Source organism: Ascidia mentula, chromosome 1 (genome assembly GCF_947561715.1).
Source record: "Ascidia mentula chromosome 1, kaAscMent1.1, whole genome shotgun sequence".
NCBI lineage: Eukaryota > Metazoa > Chordata > Ascidiacea > Phlebobranchia > Ascidiidae > Ascidia > Ascidia mentula.
This window is the reverse complement of record NC_138566.1, coordinates 24476048-24496550: the sequence shown is the minus strand read 5'-3', so window position 1 is coordinate 24496550 and position 20503 is coordinate 24476048. Positions and strand designations below refer to the sequence as shown.

General features: G+C 37.7%; 2 protein-coding genes across 6 annotated transcripts; both read left to right on the top strand.

The window, feature by feature from the left end:
- The first annotated feature begins 224 nt into the window (after positions 1-224).
- On the top strand, positions 225-14020 carry LOC145908103 (uncharacterized). 3 transcript variants are annotated; one of them, XM_082995298.1, is made up of 6 exons: positions 10933-11022; positions 11094-11178; positions 11514-11914; positions 12240-12321; positions 12386-12912; positions 13068-14020. In XM_082995298.1, exons 2-6 carry the CDS (start codon positions 11116-11118, stop codon positions 13108-13110), a joined length of 1116 nt encoding a protein of 371 aa, XP_082851424.1. In that variant the 5' UTR covers positions 10933-11022; positions 11094-11115; the 3' UTR covers positions 13111-14020. The 3 variants fall into 3 exon arrangements, with proteins under 3 accessions (XP_082851433.1, XP_082851424.1, XP_082851417.1); XM_082995307.1 differs by lacking the exons at positions 10933-11022; positions 11094-11178 and adding an exon at positions 225-301; XM_082995291.1 differs by having other exon boundaries at positions 11000-11178.
- Positions 14021-15013: 993 nt separating this feature from the next.
- LOC145908082 (sterol carrier protein 2-like) lies at positions 15014-19969 on the top strand. 3 transcript variants are annotated; one of them, XM_082995264.1, is made up of 13 exons: positions 15014-15175; positions 15523-15717; positions 16010-16138; positions 16275-16401; positions 16706-16856; positions 17208-17355; positions 17716-17866; positions 18174-18281; positions 18420-18589; positions 18723-18857; positions 19190-19322; positions 19668-19749; positions 19814-19969. In XM_082995264.1, exons 1-13 carry the CDS (start codon positions 15125-15127, stop codon positions 19827-19829), a joined length of 1596 nt encoding a protein of 531 aa, XP_082851390.1. In that variant the 5' UTR covers positions 15014-15124; the 3' UTR covers positions 19830-19969. The 3 variants fall into 3 exon arrangements, with proteins under 3 accessions (XP_082851390.1, XP_082851398.1, XP_082851406.1); XM_082995272.1 differs by lacking the exons at positions 19668-19749; positions 19814-19969 and having other exon boundaries at positions 18420-18588; positions 18726-18857; XM_082995280.1 differs by lacking the exons at positions 19668-19749; positions 19814-19969 and having other exon boundaries at positions 18420-18588; positions 18726-18857; positions 19200-19297.
- Positions 19970-20503: the final 534 nt, after the last annotated feature.

The window sequence follows — 20503 nt, the reverse complement described above, 5'->3', positions numbered from 1 at the left end:
AACATTTAGTTATTGGAGCACGCGTACCGACGCAGAAATAATTCCAGCTTCAATAGACTTTTGTGTGGAGAACGGGGTTAAGTTCATACAAATCGTGATAACCGACAACTCCATTATTCAGTCGTGTTGTTGCTCACGAAAGCAGAGTGGCACAAAAGTTGGATTACTTATGAAGTTGGTCATTAAATGCAATATGCTGACATTTATTTTCTGTGTTTTGTAAAATAGGTGGAAAAAGAAGTGATCAGTTATGAGTTTGGTAGAAAGGTTTGGTCGCATGTCGATGTCACTGAAGACATTGGTACGTTTTGTCCTAAACCTGTATCAAAGTTGGTATATTGCATTCTTTGTGGAGACGTTATATTTAAGCAATATGTATTGGACATATGCACTGACCGTTCCTGGAACGTAGTACAAAAGCAATTTCATGTTAAACAATAGGACCACAATACTGGGAACTGTTCTTTAATATAATGTGACAGATGCTCATATCCATATAAATGTGTAGATTGTTTTGCTCATTGGTGTCCCGAAAACAAGATATTTGTGTTGTACAAAAAGTTTAAATTTGCCGATTCATTTTTATGTATTGCTTTGGAAACTTATACAACGTTCAATTGTTTTGAGTTTAACGATTTTTGCTTTCTAATAAACACAGGTAGATACAGTTGAGAAGATTAAGTGCTTACTTACAAAGCACCCGATTCCATAAACATCCTAAAAAACAATCTAAATACTTTTATGGGCGTTTGCCTTCGAAACTTTTATTTGTAGTTCCTTCATGACGTACATTTTGGGAGAGGGCTGAATTTAGCTGACTTCGACCAACTAAAAAAAGACAAAGATGGGGTTTCCATTCTGTCGTATGGGCGTAAAGAAGAACCAAAAGTTCGCCTTACATTTGCAAACTTACCCAGAAAGAAAGTCATTAATTCACTAAATGCAAATAGACGTCATAGATATGTATTGATAAATATGCAAACCAGTGATTCCACACAATCATATAACTGTGATTGATCAAACTGAGTTGTGCTTTCTTTTCCTTTGTCACCATGAACTTTTATTCATCACAAATGTTTGGCTTGATTTAAGGCTTGATTCCACTTCCGCGTTTACGTAATAAGGTTGCTTTGTAACGACATAGGCTTTGTAACGACAACGACAACTTTATCGAAACATGCTGAAATTAAATTTTTTGTGATGAAAATTGGTGGGATTCACTATTCAGTACAGATATATAATGTAAAAATCGATCAATTCTTGAGCAGAACGTGACTGTGCGCGAACTAATTTTAGTTTAAAGCTGCAGTCTGCTATCTTATTGAGGTTATTCGTTGTTATTTTTCAAGCTAGTCGCTGCTATAGGACAGCAAACGTTATTTTTTGTTTATTTCCACAAGTAGGGAAATTAAACCAGAGGTTGGTAAAACAGAAATCTAAGCAACCAATTTTCCTTTTGCGTTAGCGTATATTAACAGTGTGAGTAACGGACATAATGACAATAAGGACTCCGTCATGGTTTGCCGGCTGTAAATCTTACGCTTACCATACAAAGACACTAGCAAGTTAGCGGTCGGCTCATATCACCTGCCAGACGCGAATAAAATTGAGACGCAGGAAGAATATTTTGAAACTGGGAAAATGTAGTAGAGAAGAAATAATTACAGCAGGTTGACGAGCTTACATGCCGTGAAGTTTAGCTACTTGACTCAGATAAAAAATATAAGAAAAACGTTCACCAAAAATACAACAATGCCATGAACGAACAAGTTTTCAGAGCATAACATAACACACTAAAACGAGTATAATTTTGATTGTGAGTTAAATATTTAAAACATGTCCTTCTGTATTCTGATATTTTTCGATACTTTTATTCGGTCGGTTCCAAATAACATCAGTGTTTATTCATCAATATTGAATTCTTGTTTCAGTAGCAGACAATAAATTAGGAGTGTCCCATATTCATATAGAGACGGAAGTCGCACATGACTTTAAACAGTTGTCGCTAATGCCTTTAGGGATACTACTTAATAACTCAAAGCTCCTCTGGCAAGAAAGCTACTTGTTTGGACGACGTTTCGGTCGTATAACAGACCTTCATCAGGAAAAGTAAAGTGCAACGCCAACGGCGACTCGTGAAAAAGGCGATAAAGAGCGTAAACACAAAGAATTAAAAATGCGTGCCAACAAAAAACGAGATACCGGGGTCTAAAGCACAGTGCCTTGGGGAACGCTTGACCATCAGGTTATGCCTGTCACGCGGATGTTTATTGAGTCTGCACATGAATCTTCGCTATATTTTAAACGGCAAACCTTTTTTTCCACCCGTATATCTCCACTTGATAAACGGTCTTTAAACCTGATGGTCCTGCGTACCCCAGGGCACTGTGCACAAGAAAGCACGAGGATGTAGTTTGACTCAATGCAGTGATGAAGGGCTTACGTGAAATAAAATTGAATGAACGAAACAACGACAGCATGAAACCTCAATACAAACATTTCAAGACAAGTATAAGCAGTAGAGCCAATAATGTTCAACCCGGCTATTTAGCTGACAAGATCGTTAAAAGTCACAACATAGCTGCAATGATGAGACCTATTAGGTCGAAACAGTGACCCCTATCTGCAGCCATTATTTCCAGCCAATTTTACAGTACATAGTTACATTTGACATTAACTTTATTATTAAAGTCATGCTTTAATAAAAATCAACAAACATGTTTAAAACTTTGAAAGTATGCAGTGATAATTATTTGACGTTTTCTGCAACTTTACTTGAAATCCATGTATTCTGAATTCTCATCTGTAGTTTTGATATTCACGTATTGAGGATCTTGCGTGGTTTCGTAATGGTTGATGTCAGGGTTTGGTTGGTGTTGGTTGGAAGGATGGTTCTGCCGTGCTGGTTGGTTCTTGGTTGTCGGGATAGTTTCTGGCAAAATGTACGCATCGTCTGGTTGTCCGTTATCTGCAGATGTTGAGACAAGAAGTGATTAAAGTAAAAACGCAAAACATAATTTCGTTAATAAGTTCATGAAAAGAAATCATCTTGACCATGACGTGATTTTCTTGTAATGTGAAAGTTTTGGTGAACAAAAACGCATTTTACAGGCTGTATAAGAACATGGCAGACACGGCGGGCTGAAGAATTAATTATCCAAATCGACTTCTGAAGGGGAACAGAATCACTTGTGTATTAAATAATAGACTATCGAGATCATCGCCGTTTGAAAAAGCGTCCAAATTAACAAATAATTATGGAAAAAGCGTAATGAACCGTGGACAGTTTACTCGCCTGCCGCTGCTGCAACCGCGACCTCGGTGGGATTTTCCAATCCAACAACCCTAAAAACAGTGTTTACCCTTCAGATAATAAACAAACAACAATTTCGATCTCGCCTTGTTCTTCGTCTTTGCTTCATCACATGATATCCAACCATGCAAATTAGGGCAAACACTGCAATGCAAGCCAACGTCCAACCAATGATAGCTGACAGGTTGGTGCTGTTGGATGCTGTAATTTTGGTTGGAAAATTTACACAGATTGTGGATGTAGTTACAAGACTTTCATGTTAATGAAAAGTTTAAATGGATGATTAATTAGCTCAACACGTATAGTTAAATACTTATTGCACTAGTGCTTAAGTCAACTGTGTCTGGACGTTTACCGGTCGTGGTAATCAGTACGGTTGTTTCATACGGCAGTTTGTTGGTCCCGCTGGATAACTCTACCGCAACAGACGTGGTACTTCCCATGACTTGCTTGGATGTTGTTGTTGTTGTAATTGTGCTTAACGCTGCAGTGTTAACCGTCGTGGTAGCTGCCGTTGCTGCAACAACATCTCAGTACATTCAAATCCTCTGATTAAAGTGCAGATAAAGTTTAAATTTTTATGTTTTAGTGATTTGTCGATCAATTGGTGTATATCACAAGGAAAGAATATTTATATATATTTTTTTTATAATCTGTCTCGCAAAGCATTATACCACAATAAATCTTGACAAAGATGCCGAATTATGGGCGAAATATATCTCATAAACAACAGAAAGACAAAGGACTTAGGTTTTCTCCAATATAACTTGTTGAAAAAGTAGAAACCAAGTCTTTGTTGCCCATAATACTGTCGGGAAATACCTATACATATTTTGAGAGTTATATCTTGACAAACTTGCAAAAAGTGCGCTTTTCCAGCTTAGTTAACGAGTTATTTGAATGAATTTCAAAATTTGTTTTTACTGAGAATTTGTTTTAGTTTATCAATAATTCATCTCAAAAAGTATGCTTGAAAATATTTCCTAACTTATTCGTTCACAAAAATGTCTCAAAATATGTTATTGCTGTACTGGTGGTTGTTGTTGTGGGTATTGCTGTACTGGTGGTTGTTGTTGTGGGTATTGCTGTACTGATGGTTGTTGTTGTGGGTATTGCTGTACTGGTGGTTGTTGTTGTGGGTATTGCTGTACTGGCGGTTGTTGTTGTGGATATTGCTCTGCTGGTGGTTGTTGCTGTCCTAGTCGTAGACGTAATTCGAACTTTCATATAAGAAAAGAAACACGAGACTAAAGTTAGGAAATACAATTGAAACCTTCTTGTTGACATTACAAACAAACAACTGTTACAGAATTTTACCTCACAGCGGTCTATAGGGCGAAATTCTTTCACATAAGTATCTCAATGAGTATGAGTAAGCAACATCCCTTGCTGTACATTGAGACTGGTTAAGAAATAAACGATTTAATAACTTACCTGGGGGGATTCTTTCACAAATATATATCGAAGGTGATGAGCAATGAACATCTCTCCATTTGTATGTCGGATCAAGTTCGTAAATCCATCCTATTATTACACAATCCTCGTTTCCACCAGAGTTGTTTGGTTCGCCTAAAATCCACTGTACACTGTCAACACTTGATCCATCCGTCCACTGGAAGTTGTTTGTTCCCGGAACTCGTGTTGATCCGATGTAGAACGAAAAAGGGAAAGCTGAGTGGTAAACAACATAGTTGGAAGGTATTACAACCGGTTTAACTTTCTTGCTTACCAAACAACCAACCTAGATTGTGGCGAATTGGGATTAGAAATGCAAAAGATTTTACACGTTTTATTGAGCGATGTTGGGTAAAACGTTTAATACAATATATTTGTCATTTTGTACACCGAACAAATGTTTTTATGTTTGCATAATGAGGCGAAATCGCTCTACTGCACAGACCCTGTATTGGTTCTTACGGATATCTCTCTCTGATTCGTCATGAAAAGAGGCCGATCCCGGAATGCCATTAAACTTGTTTATTTTGATCGACAAACATATAAAATCCAAAGGATCAATTTTGTTACCTGATACTGTTCCAATCTTTCCAACCAGGAAGTTAAATATAGCAGTTGTTTTAACACTTGCGAGATGTGCATTATGTGCACTGCATGCTGTTTCAGCTTCTGTGTATGAATTAACTTGAGGTCCGATCAAATATTCGTGGTATGCATCTAACTTGTACCAAGTTTGTCCATAAACAACCGGTAGAAAATTTACAAGTAAGAGAACAAACAACTTCATAATCACTTGTGTTTTACTTTAGTGTGGGTTAATTTGCAAACATCTCGAATAACATAACCTGTTGCCTGCAACAAAACTGGAACTCTGTTTTTTGGGCTTGCTTGCGTTTTTGCAGTTTTTTTTTGCAAAATACTTAAAACAACAAAGTTTCTCTCAAAATGCTAAAATATATGTTTCTGCTGTGCCGGCGTAAACGACGTAAATAAATAGAAGAAGAACAAAGACAAACTGGTGCAAAAATAATAAATATTCATCCTGCAACCATCTGGCGAAATTATTAAAATATTGCTGTAAACGTTTCATCGGCCTCCTTCCTATTTCATCACATGCGAACATTGAACAATCATAGTCCTTTATTGCCGCAAAAGTGGGAAAACTCTCTTACTCTATTGTGAACAACTCAGCTTCAAACCCCACTTCCAACACATGATAAAATCATGCGATAGATTAAACGCACTGACAGACGTCATCGGAAATAGTGAGTTTGACGTTAGTTGGATATGATATATTATGTGATAAGGTTGGGTAAAGTATTTTTGCAGGAAATAGGTCGTTGCAACCTCATTCTGCGCAGACGATACTGTTACGACTTTTTAATGTCTGACTGATAGGTTTTCTATTGTCGCGGGTAAATTGCGAAGTCAACTTTTAATGCCAATATAACACGTCCACACATAAGCCACTCAAACATAGAATGGAATCATAAACAATGAACCTTGAATGCTTTACAAGTGACTCTGTTACGTCACAGATTGATGCGTCAACAACACATGTATGTATATGTACAAGATATATAAAGGCGATGTATATCATTCCTCCCGCACAATTTAGTTCTACAGCGGAGAATAAAAATCGGGTCGCCTTCGCTCGCGTGTAGGATAACGTCCAGCGCGGTTGTGTTTTTGGGCATCCTCACTAAGACACGTTTCTGCGTGGTCCTGACCAGCATTATCACTTGTATCGCTGGAAATCTCCGGCAATCGTGGTTGACGTGTCTTTTCCACACACCTCTGTCGGTTTGTACTAAGTAGAGAACATTTCCTCGTTTTTCAATGATTTTGCCAGGGAGCCATTTTGGTCCTGATGAGTAGTTGCGGGCATACACAAGAGGACCGATGGCTTGCTTCATTTCTGGCGTATGTTGATCTCGCCTGTGATGAGGTGCGAAAAGTGACAGCAGAGTTCGCGGTTGACGCCCATGTAGAATTTCGGCTGGAGTTTTAAATTCCAGCGCCGGATGGGACGTACACCTGTAAGTTGTCATGAGACATCGTGTTGCTGCAGTAAGATCATCTCCTGATGTCTTCCCTCCCGCACAAGTTTTCTGCATTCCCCGCTTAAATGTCTGCACGAAGCGTTCTGCTTCTCCGTTCGAAACGGGGTGAAATGGGGGTGATGTGACATGACGAATATCCAACTTGGTACAAAAAATCTTGAAACTCTTGTGACGTAAACTAAGGTCCATTGTCACTTACGATGGTTGTGGGAAACCCTTCAATGGCGAAAATATCTTTCATTGCGGCAATGGTGTGCGCTGATGTGGTGTGGCCGGACTGAAATCAGGACACGTAAGGATATTTCGAGTGCGCGTCTAAGCACACCAACCACATCTTGTTCAAGAAAGGCCCGGCATAATCCACATGTATGCGCTCCCAGGGCTTGGATGTCTTCGGCCAACTTCTGTATTGTTTGTCTGGCGCTTTTGCTGCTTGTCGACAAGGTGTGCAGCCTTTCACGAGATTCTCAATATCAGCATTGATACGCGGCCACCAGACGTAACGGCGGGCCATTTGTTTCATACGTGAAATGCCCCAATGAGCTTGGTGCAACATTTCTAATATTTTGGAACGAAATACCTTTGGCACAACCACTCGGGTGTTGTTGTCTCGTTGCAATATAATCACATTGTCGTGGATCCAAAGCGACTGAGCGTAATTATAGTAAGTACTTAGCTCGTCATTCGTAGTTTGGCGTTCTGGCCAGTTCCCAGTAGAGATCCACTTTGCAACTTTATTCAAGTTGGCGTCAAGCTGGGTGCTCTTTGCTATTGTTTCAAGTGTAAGCGGCATGCCATCCATTGAATCTTCCACAGCATGCGAAATTTCTTCATTTTGTAGACGGTCCATGTCGTCGAACTTTTTATCCGGACCAAAAGGCAAACGTGACAAGCCATCTGCATTCCCATGTTCTTGCGTTGCCTTGTATCGAATTTCATACTGGTACGCCATTAACTTTATCGACCATCGCTGCAATCTTTGCGCAGCGAGAACGGGAATGTTTTTGTCTGGCGAGAAAATAGCCAGCAGCGGTTTGTGGTCGGTGACCAAGGTGAATTTCCTTCCGTACAGGAACTGATGGAACTTTGTTACACCGTAAACTATCGAGAGCGCTTCTTTTTCTATTTGTGAGTACCTTTTTTGATGCTCGTTGAGCGTCTTTGACGCATGAGCGATCGGATGCTCGATACCGTTCTGTTCCTGCATCAGCACGGCACCTATTCCATACTGCGATGTGTCGGTTGCCAGGATGAGATTCTTCGATGTGTCATAGTGACCCAGAGTCGTTGCATTGACAACATCGTCTTTGAGACGTCGGAAAGCGTCGTTGCACGCTTTGCTCCAGTAAAATGATTGCGATTTGCGCAAGAGAGCATATTGGGGTGCTTCATTATACAGGACATCCTGGGCACGAATCCCGATCAGGTTTTATTCTTGGTATACAGGTCGGGCGCTTGACCAATGCTGCCAATAGCCTATTGCACCTGCAGTTCCACCTGGTGGCCATTTTAGTGCCGTATAGTGGTCACAAAATATAGTACCGGATCGTGTTATGCTGACATATAATGTAAATGCGTTTTTTGCGCATTTACATTGGTGCATCTGCTGCACAGATGAAGGCTGCTGCATATCAACTAAAACGTTTATATTGCCACAGGAGGCATCTTGTAGTAATAAAAAAATGCATGGCAGCCCCAGTAATGATTTATTTAAAGTAGATCATTATATAGATCATCATAAGCTAAATCCAAATCAATAATACCATTGTGCTTCATGTCACAATGAATTTTTGCCAGGCCATTCGGCATATAGTCAAGTTATCAAGCTGCACTAATAAGACCCAGTATGTAGAAACAGTGTGCCCTACTGTCTGCAGCTCACTTAAAATCATGATTGTTCAGATAATGTCCAGACTAGTAAATATTATATATTGATGCACCTCTAATTACCACTAAATTTTGCAAAAGTAATTACATTTGTAAAACTTCTTTGCTGCACAACTACAACCAACACAGCAAAAGCAACAATTGTTTGATCTAGTGGTCCTGCAATAAACGCCTGAAGTTTTGAACTGCTTCTACTGTCACAAAAATTGTTAAATTATTTTAACATATTTATCTCTGCCACAAATTTTAAATTAGGCTTATAATCCAAGACAGGTGGTTGCTTTAATCCCGTGTTTTACTGCAAATGTTACTCTCTAGCACCACCTAGACCCAGTATATCTAAAATGTACATCACTGCTACACACTGCCTCTACCAATAGTTTATTGACCATTGCCAGGATTGACACTTTTACTAATATTGCTATTGTTAGTGGCGACTAGTATTATCAAGATATTTCAACATTTATAAAACTGTGTATTCAAAATACGACCCACACAGTAATTGTATTGCTGGCTCGGCTCCGAGGATTGTAATTTATGTAAATGATATTGTCCTCCTTTTTCGCACCCTTAGCATGAATGCTCCAAATAACCATGTTTGTCCAGTGTTACAGTTTTAGGTAACTGAAGTGTAATTGAACAAAGAGATTAATAATATTGTAAACTTGCGTATATCTTCAATGTTTATAAATTTATTGCTACATGGTGGTTCCCCTTTGTAATTGGTTGGTTGGCTTGTTGCTTGGTTACTTTTTAATTTTCATCACGATTAGTACCGCAATGTACTTCGCGCAACACAACGACATTTTTTCGAGCTTTCGTGCTTGCACAGCTCAATCCAAAATCGTTTTTATTATTAAACTAATTAATATTTTTAGGGAAATTTGATTTATTTCGTTTTATTCCTCCTTTCGTGCATGCAATCCCTTGCTCCGCAACTCCGTCAGATGGAATTCTCTCGCCCACTGTTGGCTGCAAGCTGAACTGCTGTTTTCTTCGAATTTATTGCTTGACAATCTCTTGTGCTGTGTATGCCAAATATGAGCCTCAAGCTGGATCTTAACAATATTATTTATGATCGATGGAAAATCCCATTTGATTAACGCATTTGATATAAGATCGCACGTGAGTTTTAATTGTTATATTTCCTAACCTGACTTAAATTGAAAACCTGATGAAATCTCTACAACAATATTTATTTAACACGAACGATTTTGAATACGAAATTTACACACGCACTGATACCAACGCTAAACTGAGTGATTTTACGCCCAAACGCTCAGACAGAATAGAACAGAACCGAATCACGCAACCCAATAAAAGAACTGAGGTGAGCACAGTACAGCTGCTGCGCTGCCCTGCCTCGCCTCAACGCCATTTATTATTTAAACCGGAGAGAAACAAAGTGAAAAGAAGGACGGTTAGCGAACAGTTAACAACAGACGCACACTTACACAAAACAATGAAGGACTTTATACACGAGAAACCTATCAAGGCGACACATTTAAGCTAACCAATAAAATAATATGAAAACACATCTGTTGCGTAGAAACTGATAAAGTTTGTGAATCACACAAGTAACGAGATCAAATCACGTGAGAAAGCAACCGTTTTGAAATGAGATGCTGAACAAGACACCACCTATAGAATGCCTTCACCCAAAATTCCAGTGGAAAGAGATTTCGACCGTAATGACACAACTGGCTGTTGTGTGACCATTGTTCATATTTCCATCAATGCAAACGTTGCTATGCAACGTATAATTACGTTACACATTATGTACTCGGCATTTTTCGTATAAATTTTCATGTATAATACGATAGCCAACAGCACACAGCTTTCATAAAAGCCTAATCATAAATATAGGCTACTCTTTTCTGATTAAAAATGTTAAACACTGGAAAGGGACGCCTACCCCGTGGATATCAAAATCAAATAGTAATTGTTTACCAGCATAGTATTGTTGTTAATATTTACAGTACGCTGTATAGGGACGCCTTTTCTATGGACACCAAAAGCAAATATTGATGGTGATTCCTTCCTGTCTGTAACAAAAATATTATTGCTACTGTCTGGGGCCAAGAGATGTTTTTAATGGAAAATAATCCTCACTGTCTTAACATTGCTTTTTTAATGGAATTCAATATGAAGTTATTGGAACACGCGTACCGACGCAGAAATAATTCCAGCTTCAATAGACTTTTGTGTGGAGAACGGGAAGAAGTTCATACAAATCGTGATTGATAAACCGACAACTCCATTACTCAGGCGTGTTGTTGCTCATGAAAGCAGAGTGGCACAAAAGTTGGATTACTTATGAAGTTGGTCATTAAATGCAATATGCTGACATTTATTTTCTGTGTTTTGTAAAATAGGTGGAAAAAGAAGTGATCAGTTATGAGTTTGGTAGAAAGGTTTGGTCGCATGTCGATGTCACTGACATTTTTGACACGTACACTGGTACGTTTGCCCTAAACCTATATCAAAGTTGGTATATTGCATTCTTTGTGCTGTCGTTATATGTGAGCAACATGTATTGCACATATCCATATTGTTGTATAAATTGTTTTGCTAATTGATGTCCCGAAAATAAGGTATTCGTGTTGTGCAAAAGTTTAAATTTGCCGAATCATTTTTATGTATTGCTTTGGAAACTAATACAACGTTCAATTGTTTTGAGTTTAGTTTAACGATTTTACCTTCTAATAAACATAGATACAGTTTTAAATGCTTACTTACAAAGCACCCGATTCAATAAGCATTCTAAAAAACTGACTAAATACTTTTATACGTAGTACCTTCATGACGTACATTATTGGAGAGGGCAGAATTTAGCTGACTTCGACCATCTGAAAAAAGGCACAGATTGGGTTTCGCTTTGTTTGTGTGGGCCTAAGGAAGAACCAGAAGTTCGGTTTACATTTGCAAACTTACCAGGAAAGAAAGTGATTAACTTCCAAAGCTGCCTTCCTTCGTTGAAAGAAGGCTTTGCACAGAAGTTTTATAAGTTTGAGGAAGGATCGGTTAATAAAAGTCCTCTCGATGATGAGGGTTTTCAGATTTTTTTGTTTGTAAAATGGCTTAATGATAAAAAACGGACGCAAGACTTTTTTCAATTATGCTTGTATGAGGACAGGGAAAACTTGTACAGATTATGGTTAAAAACTGTCTGTAGATTTGAGAACTTGTCATACACGTAAGTGTCAAAAGTTGAAATTAGTTACAAAATCTTGCAAAATTTTTAAAGTCATGGCAAATCCGAAAACACTTATTCCACTAAACCGCCATTTTTACTGCACGTATGACGTCACACAACGATGTTTAACTTATTTAGGGACGGCCCATATTTATCTACCTACGTTTTTCGTAGACAACTTAACCTGAAACTTTTGCCTTTATTCGAATCCGGATTAATTGCGATTTATTTTGTTTATCCTGTGGTTTACATTCAACTCTATCCCCTTCAACTCTAGTTCATACTTGGAAATCAAGTTTGTGCTGACTATTTTTTTTACCTGCAGAGAACATATGCTTCAGAGACTCGAAGCACACAAACGGAAGGTACAGAAAACAGATCCCAGACCATATACATCCCCTGCAAGGGTAGATATCGAACAAAATCAGTAGTAAAGAAGAACCGTTAGAAAAAAACAATCTATTGTTGCAGGTTCGGGAAACTTTAGACAATAAGCACTGTAACGAACTGGATGACCTTTTAAAGAAGATTATACTTTCTGACAAATGGTTTCCCAAAAAAAAGATTTACTTTAGTATCAAGGAAAGGGATGTTTTTGTGATCAATTGTAAAAACGATAACGGAAACGGAATTGTAATTTTTTCTCCTGATCACGAAAAAGTTTCACCAAAGTGGGAAATTTTATCTAAAACCGTCTTAGAAAGCGGTTTCGCTAGTCGTTACAACAAATTTATGATTGAAAGTAACGGATTTTACAAACCGTTGTTCCGTCATCTGGATGAAGGATGCGAACTCGACAGAAACTTCCAGGCATTTGTTCTCCTCCAGTTTGAAATAGCGAGAAGATGCAAAAGATTGAGTTCTGATCAACTGAGTTCGGATCAAATTTACATTGGAATACAATGTGCCCTCGAACTTGATGGAAAAAAGTATTACAAACACATGACCCAGATGTTCATGGGCAAAAAACGCCGGGAATATTATGAACTTCTGATGATGTAAGCACAAAATTACCATAAACAAAAAAGTGAACAACATAATGCAAAAAAAATGTTGCAAAAAGAAATGAATTTGGTTGATAAAAATGTCCCAGTACTATCTTATCAAGTTTTGCGGAAGTATTAAAATAGTAACAATATCTCTACGTTTGCAGGCGCATGGAAATTGAAGAAGAAGTTGCAAGGCTTGCCATGTAACTGGTCACAATCAATACTTCAGCACAATCCAACTTTGCACAGCGAAACAACACGTCGACCTACCGATCGACAACAAAGCAGTCAAACAATGAGCGACTAAGCAACGGCAACAATCCCACCACGACCGTTACCCCGCACCCGTTCTAGACAAGTCCATCGGCCCATTGCCAGCACATTATGAATTACGCCAACCCTTGTGCATAGTCTTGTCAGATTTCTGCGTTTTTTTTAACCTCTGCTTTCCCACATATTTACGTCTGTTCTCTCATCAGCAAACGAAAGACTACTTTCCTTCCAGCAACTTACTTCTCCTGCGATGACTTACAAGATCATTTTTAGACAAGCTAGTCAGTTGACGACTTATTGCCATCGTTTCGTCAGACACGATTACATGTCTTTTGCCGTTACTCTTTTGTTACTTCTAACCATTTTTCTTACGTTACGTCATGTTTCATGTGTTGATTCTGCTTTTTTCGAATGGCACATTCTGCAGGATTGAAATATCCAAATATCTGGGCATAGGTACTTTGCAGCGTCATTCGTTTGGAATTGTGGTCGTGTGATGTAAACCGCCTTTGATGTATGAGTAACTGTTTTGAGGGAGTGAGAATGTGCCCTCAATTGTATCACAAAGCCGCATGTGGGACAACGTCGTAGCTGGAAGCTGGTTTGATAAGAACTTTTTCCAGTGTTCCATCATTCGGGGTGTTTTTGTTTGATATGGACACTCTATCTTAAATAATCCACATATGGTGTTTACGAACACACTGCCTTTCTCTCGCATTATCGCATATTATGTGACTTCCAGTTTAACATGTTATTCCATTTGATTCGATTTTATTTTGAACAAGACTAATTCTGATTTCGATTCGATCAATAAACTATAATTGGAATTATTCTGCCTGCCTGCATCACAGACGAGAGCACAGGTGAACAGACAATTCAGTGGCAACTAGCCAACAGGTCAGCCGACCTTCATTGAGATACATTGCGCTAGCATCATCGAGACAATTTGTTATGGAAGCCGTTTACCCTGCACACTATTGTTTGGCTTATTCAAAATTTTTTGTTTAATTTACATTGTAATTGCTAAAAATAGACTTTGATCAAGTTTTGCACACATTGCACAAATAATTTAGGTTACAATACGTCAAATTTCCATTTGCGGCAATTTATTTTCAAACTCGGTATATGCGTGTGTGTATATTTTTTAATGTAACTAGTTTCTGTGTGCATAGAACTACTGTTTTTATACATATTATTGTCGTATATAGCTTTTTTTGTATTTTCGTACAAGCAGTCTCAGCCATTTAAACCCATTTCACTCATTGTGGATCGCAAATACTTTTTTAGATTTCATTGTGATATGTGCCTTGGTTGAATGCCGTTGAAGTTTGAAACATTAAAATTACAAATTTTGTGAAAGTTGTTGCTTATAGCTGCATTCGAGATATTTCTGGGCATTTTTTATTAACGTATTACGAGACGACGTCGTATAAATGCCAAAACACGTGTGAAAAGTTTTTGTATACCAGGTTGCAATGTCACGTTCTAACCGCACGAAGGTCAAGTTACAGTAATGCGAATGGATTTTTGCCTAGTCAAGCAGGTGCAGAAAAGCCGCAATAACCGTCACACAAGCTTAAATACTCCATACTGTAAATATTCCCGAATGCGATGTCGCAATCCCCAAATCGGGGAAGGGTTAAATAGGCGGCGATCGGCTGCTATGCATAAACATGGTTGATATTTTTCCAATGACCTTTCACCAACTCTTTGGACTTGGAATGAGATGATTCAGCCGTCACGTGATTCGCCAGCGATGAATCGTGACGTGAGTTTGCAAAAATCGGTCATGCGGAAACCCGATTTTCGTTCGGATCAAACATTGCAGCGAGACTTTTTCCCCGTCTTGTGTGTTTTCGTTCTTTGTGGCTGCTGAGGACTGTACGTCGGTTTATTTGGCAAATTATTAAAATCAGCTGTTTTTCAAACTTAGCCAATAAAAATAAAAATGGCACCTCAAGGAAGAAAAGTTTACGTCATCGGCGTTGGAATGACCAAGGTTAGGTTTGATACATAAATTATTTTTTAAATATTGTGAAAATGCATGATGCATAATATATGATAATTTGCAATTAGTAAAATATATTTTAGGAAGTATAATTGCCAGATATTTGTGTTGCAAGGACTTGACTGTATTGCAATTGTAACAGTTTCGGGCGAATTTTGTGAGCTGCATACAGATGTTTGCCGTTTTAACCTATAAGGTCTTCGCGCCACTATGAATGATCTTGCCACTAAACTCACAAAATTTATGTTATTGACTCTGTGCTTGCTATTACATGGATTGAAATTTATGCATGCAATAATCAAAATATAATTGATAAACATCCACATTATGTTGTTCAGTTTGAAAAGCCTGGAAGAAGGAAGGATTTTGACTATCCTGACATGGCTAAAGAGGCCGGCATGAAGGCACTGGCAGATGCAGGAATTCCTTACAATGAAGTCGAACAGGCTGTGGTTGGTTATTGCTATGGCGACACTACATGTGGACAGAGAGCTCTCTACCAACTTGGACTCACTGGAATACCCATGTACAATGTAATTTAATTGTTCTGTCATTTCAGAGGTTCATTAATACATATAATTGTATTTCTGTGTATGGCATGTTTTCGAAAAATTTTTGTAGTGGTATTTAAGGCAAGACACTGTTTTAAACTGACTCATCAGAAACTTATGTAAGAAAAATGCCTATTTCTGGTCATTGTGTCGTATGAACAGTTGTAAATGCATCACTTTTACCAATATTCATGGGATGCATAAGGATTGTAGTCAATCAAGGATAATTACTAGTTTCCATTAAATACAAATAAATTTAAATTTGTGATTTTAGGTGAATAATGCCTGTTCAACTGGTTCCACTGCACTTTTCATGGGAAAACAGTTGGTCGAAGGAGGTCTTGCTGACTGTGTCATGGCTCTGGGATTTGAAAAAATGGCGCGTGGATCTTTGGGCTCAAACGTAAGGATACTTATGTATCAACTCTAAGTCTCTTTAATGCAGGTTGTATTGCACCAAATTTAATTTGAGTGTCCATCAAAAAGAAACAACTAATGTAAAATGTTCAAGAATAAACCTTTGTCTGTTGTTTGTGCAGTGGACAGACAGAGCAAACCCAGTGCAGAAGCATGTAGAAGTAATGGCTGAACTTCGTGAAATTGCAGCTGCACCAATGACACCACAGATATTTGGAAATGCTGGCTTGGAACACATGGATAAATATGGTTGGTTTACATAGCTCTCATACATTAACTGCTGGTTTAACGGTGTTAAAATGGCCAGAAATAATTCATAATTGCATGTTGTTCAATGCATATTATTTTTTTTTATTTGCAATGTTAAGTCAACACCAACTATTGCATGTCATACCCGGGATGAAATGTACCAACGTTTGTTTACACAAGTTGTGTGGTAATATGTAACTAATGCCCATAAAGTTGCCTCTCTTCGAAACATAGGGTTACTATTGTACATGACCTCATCAAAAGCATTTAAAACTGTGTTGATGAATTACTTGTTCTTGCGAAGGCACAAAGCCAGAACACTTTGCAAAAGTTGCTTGGAAGAATCACAAACACTCGACCAACAACCCATACTCGCAGTTTCAAAAGGAGTATTCTCTTGATGAAGTTCTCAACGGCAGGACTGTTTATGAGTATCTTACACTACTGCAATGCTGGTGTGTATCATAAATAAAGTGTCGTCTAACAACTTGATTCTTAACTACTGTTTCAGGATGCTGCTTTAACATACTCAGTAACTGTTTATTTTTGCCACATGCTATTTACACATTATTTTGTTGTTTCACAGAATAGATTTATTTTAGCAGAATAAATCTATTTTGTGATAATTAGTTTTAAAAAATACTGAGAAAATGTGCTAAGAAAATTAAAAAAATTATTTATTACATACATTATTGTTCTTAACTAAATTACATGCGAACATATTTTTACCTCCCCTGTTGCAAATGGCAAACACTATCTCCAACCTTTAGAGGTATTTTCTGACCCTGACCAAAAACAATTTTCAGCCCAACATCTGATGGAAGTGGTTGTGCAATCCTTGCCAGCGAGGATTTTGTGAAGAAACACAAACTCCAACACCAAGCTGTTGAAATTCTCGGACAAACTATGGCCACTGACCTTCCCAGTACCTTTCAGGAAAAGAGTTGCATCAAGGTGACCTTCACTTAAGATATCAATTTTCTATTTTTAGCCTCTGTGGAAAATGTGTTTTCAAATATAATTTTCGTTGCAACTATGTTCTATACGTAGGTTAATATTTTGGAATATTAGGATATTCAATGTTTCTGGCTCATAAAAATAAGTCTGCTAATGCTTTGTATTTACAATAAAACAAACACTTTAATAAACATTATTGTGGCTGTATTAAATGATTGAAAAATTTAATTTAACTATGCCATAATAATATTTATTTGCACTCCATACAAAGTGAATTTTTTTGCATTTTTTCATACCTATTGAATCGTTTGCCCACAAACTGAATGTTTTAAACTATTGCAAACTAAATTCTTACAGATTGTTGGTTTCGACATGACCAAGAGAGCGGCAGAAAAACTTGAGAAGCAAACCGGTTTCAAACCCTCGGCTGCTCAAGTCATTGAACTTCACGATTGCTTTTCAGCAAATGAACTCATCACATATGAAGCCCTTGGTCTCTGCCCAGTTGGTATGCATTGTTGCATCATTGTGGTTTAGGCTTATAGCTAAATCCATCAAAGTTGGATGGCATCACAACAACAACAAAGCCAATGTGTGTGATTATTGATGTAATGTACGCTGTTGAGTGAAAATTCTTCATGCCTAACTTAAAGCAGCAAAAACACACCATGACAAAATATCAGTTGTGTAATTTACTGTTAAATGTTTACATTTACATAAATAGCATGTATTAGTTTACATGTTCTACAAATTGTCGCTAGTTTGGTATTTATATTATACAGAGCTTGGCACAAAACCTAAACTATTTTTTTTAGGCAAGGCTGGAGAATTTATCGACAGAGGTGACAACACGTATGGTGGCAGGTTTGTCATTAACCCCAGCGGAGGCCTGATATCCAAAGGTCATCCTCTCGGTGCCACAGGTACATTGTTTCAACAAACCTAAGTAAACAACACCTAATGTACACATTTCATAGAACCAAAAATTGCCAAACTCATGCTTGTCGCAGTATCCTCTGAGCTAGTCTCTGCACACTTTGTTAATAATTTTCTTAACGTAGGCTTGGCGCAGTGTACGGAGTTATGCTGGCAACTTAGAGGCGAGGCTGCTAAGCGTCAGGTACAGGGAGCACAAATTGCATTGCAACATAATCTCGGGTTAGGCGGTGCTGTTGTACTTACGATGTATCGACTCGGATTTCCTGAAGCAAGAAGGGAATGGATGAAGAAGTAATTTTTTTTGTCTGTAATTATGAATACAATTTTATAATTTTTTTTGTGGTTTGTACAGTTTGACCTCAACTTTCTTGCATCTTTTCAGTGATAAATGTAAGTATTAAAAAACATTTTTTTTTCGTTGCCGACAGGGTTCCTATCCTCGTGTCCATCCTGGGCCTATTGTCGGTAACCTCGTTACGAGCAAAACTTCTGCTCAATCGGATGCCGAAGGATTCAAAACTACTCCTGCCTTCTTGGAAATAAAGGAAGCCATGAAAAAGGTATGATTTGTATTCAAAATATGCATGTCCAAGAAAATGTTTATTTTTGTTTGAGTTTGGTACAGTGCTACTCGAGATTATGGATAGGGTGTAGTAAAGCATACCTATGGTATGTTTATGTATATCACGTAGCTTTTTTGCACTGCATAAATTACAAATGAATGTTATTGCATGATAAATGCTTGTTATTAGAAATATACAAATGTTTATATAAGGAACAAGTTGCCTTTGCGCAACCCTTGGTATTGTTTTTTGGTGTGTTTTTGTTTTTTACATAACGATAGTTTACATTTTGGCACATTGGAAATTATTGTACTGTGATTTTGTAACAGGAAGGTCCAGATTATGTGAAGAAGATAAAAGGAGTGATTGCCTTCAACATTAAGAATGGGCCCGGAGGCAAGACAGGGAAATGGGTTGTTGATGCAAAGAATGGAGATGGATCAGTTGAATTCAACTCCGACAGTAAGCTTATACAAGTTGTTCCAATTTTGTGTTTTTTAGAAGAAAGTATTTATTGCCATGAATAATCTTGATACAAAGAAAGTAGTCTTCCTTATTGTTAATGGTTGTAACTGCACTAATGAACAAAGTTTAATGTTTGAAATGTCTGCGGTAATAACTGAAGATGCTATCCAGCCTATATTTAGCATTGGCTTTCATATTTAAGCAATAGTTTTGCCTTTATTCAAATCCGGATTAATTGCGATTTATTTTGTTTATCCTGTGGTGTACATTCAACTCTATCCCCTTCAACTCTAGTTCATACTTGGAAATCAAGTTTGTGCTGACTATTTTTTTTACCTGCAGAGAACATATGCTTGAGAGACTCGAAGCACACAAACGGAAGGTACAGAAAACAGATCCCAGACCATATACATCCCCTGCAAGGGTAGATATCGAAACAAAATCAATAGTAAAGAAGAACCGTTGGAAAAAACAAACTATTGTTGCAGGTTCGGGAAACTTTAGACAATAAGCACTGTAACGAACTGGATGACCTTTTAAAGAAGATTATACGTTCTGACAAATGGTTTCCAAAAAAAAAGATTTACTTTAGTATCAACGAAAGGGATGTTTTTGTGATCAATTGTAAAAATGAACACGGAAACGGAATTGTAATTTTTTCTCCTGATCACGAAAAAGTTACACCAAAGTGGGAAATTTTATTAAAAACCGTATTAGAAAACGGTTTCGCTAGTCGTTATGACAAATTTATTATTGAAAGTAACGGATTTTACAAAACGTTGTTCCTTGATTTGGATGACGAATGCGAACTCGACAAAAACTTCCAGGCATTTGTTCTCCTCCAGTTTGAAATAGCGAGAAGATGCAAAGGACTGGATCAACTGAGTTCTCACCAAATTTCCTACGGAATACAATGTGCCCTTCACCTGGATGGAAAAAAGTATTACAAACACATGACCCAGATGTTCATGGGCAAAAAACGTCAGGAGTATTATGAACTTCTGATGGAGTAAGCACAAAATTACCATACACAAAATACAAAAAAAATCCCCAAAAAAATAATGCGAAAAAAGTATTCCCTACATCCAATTATTCGTTTAAAAGTTTAGACAGTTATACATTGACAATTTTCACTAATCTACAGAAGAGCAACATCATCTTTACTTTTTCAGGCGATC

Coding starts and splice junctions, on each gene's coding strand:
- LOC145908103 (XM_082995298.1), top strand. CDS start 11,116: ATGAGTTTGGTAGAAAGGTTTGGTCGCATGTCGATGTCACTGACATTT. Junction 11,179..11,513: donor CATTTTTGACACGTACACTG/GTACGTTTGCCC, acceptor TTTTATACGTAG/TACCTTCATGACGTACATTA. Junction 12,322..12,385: donor CATATACATCCCCTGCAAGG/GTAGATATCGAA, acceptor CTATTGTTGCAG/GTTCGGGAAACTTTAGACAA.
- LOC145908082 (XM_082995264.1), top strand. CDS start 15,125: ATGGCACCTCAAGGAAGAAAAGTTTACGTCATCGGCGTTGGAATGACC. Junction 15,718..16,009: donor CTGGAATACCCATGTACAAT/GTAATTTAATTG, acceptor TTGTGATTTTAG/GTGAATAATGCCTGTTCAAC. Junction 17,867..18,173: donor CCTTGGTCTCTGCCCAGTTG/GTATGCATTGTT, acceptor TATTTTTTTTAG/GCAAGGCTGGAGAATTTATC.